Source organism: Salmo trutta, chromosome 34 (genome assembly GCF_901001165.1).
Source record: "Salmo trutta chromosome 34, fSalTru1.1, whole genome shotgun sequence".
In the NCBI taxonomy this organism is placed as follows: Eukaryota; Metazoa; Chordata; class Actinopteri; order Salmoniformes; family Salmonidae; genus Salmo; species Salmo trutta.
This window is the reverse complement of record NC_042990.1, coordinates 33,296,019-33,304,441: the sequence shown is the minus strand read 5'-3', so window position 1 is coordinate 33,304,441 and position 8,423 is coordinate 33,296,019. Positions and strand designations below refer to the sequence as shown.

General features: G+C 46.0%; 1 protein-coding gene across 1 annotated transcript; it reads right to left on the bottom strand.

The window, feature by feature from the left end:
- Positions 1-3,518: 3,518 nt before the first annotated feature.
- LOC115174057 (transcriptional repressor scratch 1-like) lies at positions 3,519-7,557 on the bottom strand. Its single transcript, XM_029732695.1, has 2 exons — positions 6,728-7,557; positions 3,519-5,721 (listed from the first exon to the last, which is right to left on the bottom strand). Exons 1-2 carry the CDS (start codon positions 6,840-6,842, stop codon positions 4,988-4,990), a joined length of 849 nt encoding a protein of 282 aa, XP_029588555.1. The 5' UTR covers positions 6,843-7,557; the 3' UTR covers positions 3,519-4,987.
- Positions 7,558-8,423: the final 866 nt, after the last annotated feature.

Sequence of the window (8,423 nt, the reverse complement as noted above, 5' to 3'; positions counted from 1 at the left end):
GGGACACAGATATAGGGAGAGAGAGAGAGAGAGAGGGAGAGAGAGAGAGACAGAGACTGAGACAGAGAGACACGGAGAGAAACGCAGAGAGAGACACAGAGAGAGACACAGAGAGAGGGAGAGAGAGAGACAATTTTGTACTTTAACTATTTGCACATCTCCTATAGCCATAATATGACATTTGAAATGTCTCTAATCCTTTGGAACATTTGTGAGTGTAATGTTTACTGTTCATTTTTATTTTTTATTTCACTTTTGTTTATTATCTATTTCACTTGATTTGGCAGATTTGTAAACATCTGTTTCCCATGCCAAGAAAGCCCTTTGAATTGAATTGAGAGAAAGACACAGAGAGAGGGAGAGAGAGAGGAAGAGAGAGGAGGAAGTGGTGGTGGTGAGAGAGATAGAGCCGGTGGATATGTGGCTTATTGTACTGGGTACACTGCCCTTTACCTTGGTCAATAAGGAGAAGAGATCTCAATGATTAGAATCTGAATCTTTCAGGTTTGTGGTCTGAGGGACGGTGATGTAATACACACACTTGCATCCACACGTATGCACACGCACACAAACACACACACACAGCACACGTACACACTGTCAAAGTTCTGACTTTAATGAGGCAATGCATGAGTGTGTATGATGTGGAATCTAAGTAGCTAGTGACATCATCGTGTGGCATCATCATTAGACATTTTGAAACTGGCACACAGCCTCAGGGAGTGGTGGGGAGACTGCACTTTTGGTCTTCCAGCATAATAAAGGTTGTGACTCATGATGCTGCAACACAGCTAGGGAGGAGTAGTGCTCTGCTCAGGGCTTGGTGCTCATTCTCCAGCTAGGGAGGAGTCATGCTCTGCTCAGGGCTTGGTGCTCATTCTCCAGCTAGGGAGGAGTAGTGCTCTGCTCAGGGCTTGGTGCTCATTCTCCAGCTAGGGAGGAGTAGTGCTCTGCTCAGGGCTTGGTGCTCATTCTCCAGCTAGGGAGGAGTCATGCTCTGCTCAGGGCTTGGTGCTCATTCTCCAGCTAGGGAGGAGTAGTGCTCTGCTCAGGGCTTGGTGCTCATTCTCCAGCTAGGGAGGAGTCATGCTCTGCTCAGGGCTTGGTGCTCATTCTCCAGCTAGGGAGGAGTCATGCTCTGCTCAGGGCTTGGTGCTCATTCTCCAGCTAGGGAGGAGCAGGGCTCTACTCAGGGCTTGGTGCTCATTCTCCAGCTAGGGAGGAGCAGGGCTCTGCTCAGGGCTTGGTGCTCATTCTCCAGCTAGGGAGGAGTCATGCTCTACTCAGGGCTTGGTGCTCATTCTCCAGCTAGGGAGGAGCAGGGCTCTGCTCAGGGCTTGGTGCTCATTCTCCAGCTAGGGAGGAGTAGTGCTCTGCTCAGGGCTTGGTGCTCATTCTCCAGCTAGGGAGGAGCAGGGCTCTGCTCAGGGCTTGGTGCTCATTCTCCAGCTAGGGAGGAGCAGGGCTCTGCTCAGGGCATGGTGCTCATTCTCCAGCTAGGGAGGAGCAGGGCTCTGCTCAGGGCTTGGTGCTCATTCTCCAGCTAGGGAGGAGCAGGGCTCTGCTCAGGGCTTGGTGCTCATTCTCCAGCTAGGGAGGAGTAGTGCTCTGCTCAGGGCTTGGTGCTCATTCTCCAGCTAGGGAGGAGAAGTGCTCTGCTCAGGGCTTGGTGCTCATTCTCCAGCTAGGGAGGAGCAGGGCTCTGCTCAGGGCTTGGTGCTCATTCTCCAGCTAGGGAGGAGTAGTGCTCTGCTCAGGGCTTGGTGCTCATTCTCCAGCTAGGGAGGAGTAGTGCTCTGCTCAGGGCTTGGTGCTCATTCTCCAGCTAGGGAGGAGCAGGGCTCTGCTTAGGGCTTGGTGCTCATTCTCCAGCTAGGGAGGAGCAGGGCTCTGCTCAGGGCTTGGTGCTCATTCTCCAGCTAGGGAGGAGCAGGGCTCTGCTCAGGGCTTGGTGCTCATTCTCCAGCTAAGGAGGAGTAGTGCTCTGCTCAGGGCTTGGTGCTCATTCTCCAGCTAGGGAGGAGCAGGGCTCTGCTCAGGGCTTGGTGCTCATTCTCCAGCTAGGGAGGAGTAGTGCTCTGCTCAGGGCTTGGTGCTCATTCTCCAGCTAGGGAGGAGTAGTGCTCTGCTCAGGGCTTGGTGCTCATTCTCCAGCTAGGGAGGAGCAGGGCTCTGCTCAGGGCTTGGTGCTCATTCTCCAGCTAGGGAGGAGTAGTGCTCTGCTCAGGGCTTGGTGCTCATTCTCCAGCTAGGGAGGAGTAGTGCTCTGCTCAGGGCTTGGTGCTCATTCTCCAGCTAGGGAGGAGCAGGGCTCTGCTTAGGGCTTGGTGCTCATTCTCCAGTGTCTGCATTGCATTGCTCATCATTTCCTCAAATTGCTCATCACCATACCAACCACCAACCTTACATTTCCTTATCACCACACCATTCAACAACATGTAAATCACATATTCAAAGCCATGCTTTTTCTCTCTCTCTCTCTCTCTCTCTCTCTCTCTCTCTCTCTCTCTCTCTCTCTCTCTCTCTCTCTCTCTCTCTCTCTCTCTCTCTCTCTCTCTCTCTCTCTCTCTCTCTCTGTCCTTCTCTCTATATTTCCATCTTTCCTTTCTCTCTCTCTCTCTCTCTCCTCCCTTAAGAGTGAAACATCCACATTAACTACCCAGTAATGAACCTGTTGTTTGCAGTCAATCTGTAGGAGTCACTTTGAAGCAAGCGATTTAGAGCCGCGGATAGATAACGGTTTCAGCGGGGACCTTGGAGAGGAAGCCTGCAGGCGTATTCTGCCCCAGTCACAGAGCGGCGTGTCTACTCAAGGTTAAAGTTGTACTCCTGACATCACCAAAACAAACCTGCTGCAGGCTTTGATGGTAATCAATTAAACTTTAAGGGCTATTTCATTAGTAAATAAAGAGCTCTTGACCTCCACGTGCATGACACCGGTGAAAGTGCTCAAATGCTGCTCAGTATAAAAGGGAAACTGCAGAATTCGTTTGATTAGGACTATTTTCAGTTTCAGTTACTTTATATATTTGTTGAAAGAGATAACCATCTAGATTTGTCCAGAGCTTTCATCCAAGCAGATATTTCTTTTCAAGTCACCGTGGCCCCCTTTGCAAAACCCAACATTTATGAAAAGAGAAATCAGATAAATAATAATTCAATAAATATATGTTTTGGATTAAAAAACAGAATATGTGATGACCTCAAACTATTCCTCCTAAAGCACATGGTGTGTAATGCAGTATAAAATGCAGCCTTTTTGATCCACAGATGATCGTTTCGCGTCACTGAAGTCAGCCTCGCAGTGTCAACAAGAGCATTCAACAGTGCTTGTTATTGCAGAAACACGCTGTTGCATTACGGCGCGTGCTCCTGATGTGACCTTACACCCAGTCCAACGCCAAATTAGACCACAATATATCATCACAGACAAACACTGCAGGAATTCATCATGTAAACATCATATATAAGTCTACTTATCTGATTTCTCTACAAGGTTTAGACAAACATGGACCGTATTGTGTTAGGTCTTTATTCATTCTTTATTATGAAGTGAGACAAAATGTCCGCTGCCATTGTGCTTTTAAATAGTTCAAATACTAGGCATAAAAATCCCAGGGAAAATAACTCCAGAAATAAGATTAATTTGATTCTTTACAGTTTGTAGAAATATTAGATTCATCAAAGGGTTATGTACAAGGCATCTTGTAATAAACAGTTATTTTCCTTTGATCAGCATAGTACAAAAACAGCGGTTAGCCTATAGCTAATACAAGGCCTTTCTACCTGAATCTATACTTGTGCTACTATCTTTAAAAAGTTGAAACGTTCGTAGTATAAGGAAGTGCTTTAATACGATGAATGGACTTTATCATGGCTAGAGTAAGGTCATCTTATTGTGTTGATCATATTGAGCCCTGGTGCAGTGCAAGGGATCTCAGAAGGGACCCCTAAACTTGCCCATCTGTGAGAGATGTGATACGGGGTAGCTCCGCCAACGCTTGGGCCTCGGGCGTTCATTCCACAGACTTGGTGGTGAGATGTTCTGGATTGTTCTGGAACTATTCCATTAGCACCAGAAGCCTACGTTCTAAGACTACGACAAATACGTGGCAGGCAGTTGCGTAACCATTTACAAAAGGACCCGCTCCCTATCCCACCCCATGGGTTTATCCATTAAATACCCCACTCACTGGCTTTTCCCTGATATTCAATGTGTATGACTACTAAGAGTACTGGATAGAAAGATGATGTCATTATTATTACGCGATACTAATACCATGCATTATTGCTCTATAGTTTTTTATGATAAGACTCCCAAGAAATATTGCCGCCGGATGCTATCTAGATTTTGGCAAAAATCCAAAGCTTCATTAAATTGGCATAGATTTCATTATTATCGTTATTTGTTTTTTTTGCATGCAATAGGTTTATAAAGTGGCAAATAAAATAAGAGGATATTTAGAAAGTGTCAAATGCTTTGGCATATTCACGACGAAGGCTTGCAAAACAAAAAGTAAATTAAAGTGCAAATGAAGATTCTAAACAAACTTGAAGTAAAAATAAATAAATTAATTAATAAATAGATAGGCCTACATAAATAAGTGAATAAATAAATAGGTTTACCTCAACATTGAACACTTTTGTGTCCATTAACACCAGTACAATATTGTCCAATACTTTAAAAGGTTTGACCTTTGAGAGAAATTAAGACATTTTCAATGTCCTGTGAGTTTGGCAAACATATGATATTTCAGCTCATAATACTTGAGCAAATTGTTGTTGTTATAACAATCGAGGGAGGATAGCCAATGGAAACAAAAGTTTGGGTATAGGCTACATGAGTAATCCAACATGTCCTTAGTGATGCTGTTTGCTGCAGGAGGGTATAAGACCTGTGCTGTCACCATGGAACAGGTTGTCTAGGGAATAATATAGGGATACCATTGGAAGAAGTTTCATTACATGTTCATGGGTACTATAGAAGTCAATCGTCAATGGAGCTCATAGGTGAGAACTCTCCCTTAAAGCAGGCGGACTCATAGTGCTTGTTAAGGTAGGACTTTAGAGCAAAGGTCTTGTTGCATCTCTTACACTTGTAGTGCTTGAAGGCGGAGTGCGTCTGCATGTGAGCGCGGAGGTTGGAGCGGTCGGCGAATGCCTTTCCGCAGTGTGCGCATCCAAATGGCTTCTCGCCGGTGTGTGACCGCATGTGTCCCTGCAGCAGCCAAGGTCTACTGAAGGCCTTGCTACATATGTCACACTTGTGTTTGAGGTCGTGGGTGAGCAGATGCATGGCCATGGCGGGCATGGACACGTACACCTTCCCACAGGTGGGGCACTTCTTGGCCATCTTGCTCTCCAGACTCCGGTGGGTCTGCTTGTGCCGGCTCAGGTTGGAGGACGTGGCGTACGTCTTTCCGCACTCGTTGCACGTGTGACGCTGTATGGTCCTGGGGCTGCTGATGGCTTTTCTCCTCGACCTTCCGTCCGTGATGAAGAAGGCGTCTACCGTGTAGCCCTCGCTCACGGCGGTGTCTCCATTGATGTAGCCGGAGGAGATCTCGGAATGGGGGCTGTCGGGCTGGTCCGAGTCTGGTGCTCCGTAGTCGCTGTGGATGCCATCGTAGATGGGGCTGGGAGAGGGGCCTTTTTCGCTGTGGATGCCATTGTCACTTTCACCGTCATAGACAGACGGGGTCATGTAGTCACTGATGTACCCTGTAGCGTTGAAAAGAACAACAGACGGATTAAATGATTTATGTGATTTGGCCTACTGATGTTAACTGATGCAACAGTGGAATTCTCCCTAGTTGCAAGGCTTCATTTGTGACTCACAGCGCGAGAGCTCTGCAGCCTATTACTTCAGTCATTCACAGTTCCAGCAGAGGTGGGTTGAAAGACATTGACTTCTTGTGAAGGTATTTTTTTTCTACATCACTTCACCCCAAAAAAATCAATATCTCTCAGTTTCAATTAGTGAGCTATCCCATTTAAGGACAAAGGCGCAAGGGGAATAATATCACTTCAGTTATAATTGCATTTGCCTTTCTCAGAATATAGGTCGATGTGCACCACTGAACGTACACATAGTCTCACTTACATCCCGGTCCATCCAGGGTACTCCATGACCAAGAGATAGGAATGTGGATGAATATTCTATAAATGTACTTCCGGAAAAAAATCAGTCTGGTTATGCAAATGCAAGTGCACGCACTGTATTTTATAGAGCGTAAATAATGTCTTGAAACATGATCAAGCCTTCGTTTTAGAGACAAACATACTCTCTCTCTCTCTATCTATCCTTTCTGTCTCTGTGTGTGGCTATGGTAGTGGGCTTGGACTAATGATCCAAAGGGATACATTATAACGCCGTATTCTAATCTACAGTATCTTGCACACTCGTCTGTTGCACACTTGTGGGTAGATGTAGCTCAACAGGGTTTTAACCTTGTGTGCTCCGCTGTAGAGCACTTGAAATATCCCTGCCTCGGAAAATGTGCGGAGTCGACAAAAAATGCAAAATGTGACTGTATTGAATAGAATGTGACCGCGGGTCAGCAAAGCTCGATGTGCAACAAGCGTATCCCCACGCAAATAGACTACAATAAGCACTTAGTATAGCCTACACATAGAAGACCAAGCAATATAAGATAAACATTGTGCATGCCGATAAAAGATGGTGTGGGCATATTAACGTTAAAGTCAGAGATTCTAACAGCTTTACCTTTTTCATGAAAGCGGAGGCTGAGGTCGGTCCTCGACTTGCCATAATGTCTCTCCAGATCAGCAGATGAGAAATCATCGAGCTTAACCTTTTTGACCAGAAAAGATCTTGGCATGGTTCTACTCTGCACAAAACAACACTCGTCCGGTGGTTCAATGGGTCACTACTCATGCAAGGCGGGCTGAAAAGGGGCTAGCTGTATAGACGGGCGGAATCGCTCTTCAGCACGCCGATTTGTGTGTGATCAGATGCCAGCACAGGGCGAAAAGCCTGGGACCCCTTCCGAATCCTCACGCTGCTAGTCCTTGTTGAGCTGCTGGTTTACGTGCGACAGCGCCGTGTTCCGCTGGTAAGAAATACAACTTCAGCACTGGACAGCTCCCTTTCAGTGCTGCGTGCATGTACAGGCAGGCAGGCTTCAGCACTTGGACAGCACCCCCGCTGCGAGACAGTGAGAGATCCGTTCCTTCGCTCTTCTCCTCGCTCTCTCTTCCTCGTGCAGCTGTACTCAGTCTCCTCACAGATCGACCCTAGAAAAGAGGCTGGCTCCCAGGATTTGGCTCGTTTTAAACTTCACAGAGCGTCCCTTTATTCATGGAGTATTTGACAGTTCCCACGTAAATATGTACCACTCATTGTATAAAGGATGGCAGAAAAGTCACTCAGATGAAAACGCTGCCTCTCAGCTTGCTCTGGCTTTTCCCCCTTTCGCTCTCTCTCCGTGCTGAACTCTGTGAAGGTCTTGGGCTTTCTGAAGTCTGTTGATCAGCTGTTGGGATTTATATGGCTGCGATCATGTGCGAGATGGAGATGGAAGTGGTTCATTTAATCCATCAAAAGATATCTCCCGGGACCAACGTTGAACTAGGATGATTTCTGGACTTGGTGAGTCGTCCACGATTTCTTTTTTTTTTCTTCCGTTTATAACGATCATGTTTTATTATGGTGTTGACCATTATTTATTTTCAGTAAATCATCACAATAAATGGAACACTGACAGATAATAATAGTAGGCTATATAATATTATTTTATGAGTCCTGTAGGTCTATCATTTAATTTGTGTTCTATGTTCTTACTACACCGACACATTGATTTAGCTATATAGTATTATGAGCATGTTTAGGATACTTTTTTAGGGGACAATAAGTTGACGTAAATTCATTTTTATTTGGCTAGTAAGGATGAGCTTAGGAGCTTCATGTTTTGAAAATAAAAGACTGCATCTTCCATCACAGTAATAACTTTTACAAACCCCCGCTCACTCAACGTTTTCAAACCAACGCTGACGCTAACCACAAAATCAAAGGCTGGCTGTTGCCGGAGGCTTGCAGGTCACTTTTTTACATCACACACTATAAACCAATGGTGTTCTCTTTATGCAAATCACAGGAGCTGGGTACCAGAAGGTATTTTTCCTCAATGATTCCTGCAGGAGCCATATGTGCGCAATTAACGGAGATCCAGGAGCAGTAGTATCCTTGGCTGTTTGACATCGTGTTCTTTTTGTTCTTTCCTGCAGCAGGACGCCTTTGTGTTTGTGTCAGCCCCCGCTAGGCCCCGGCGTGCCCCGTGCCATTGTATGGGTCACATGTGCACTGCAGTCCGGATATGCTATAACCTACAAGTTTTGATACGACTTTAATACACATAGGCTACCCACCTATTAGGCTACTATTATTGCCTGTGTAGGCCCAC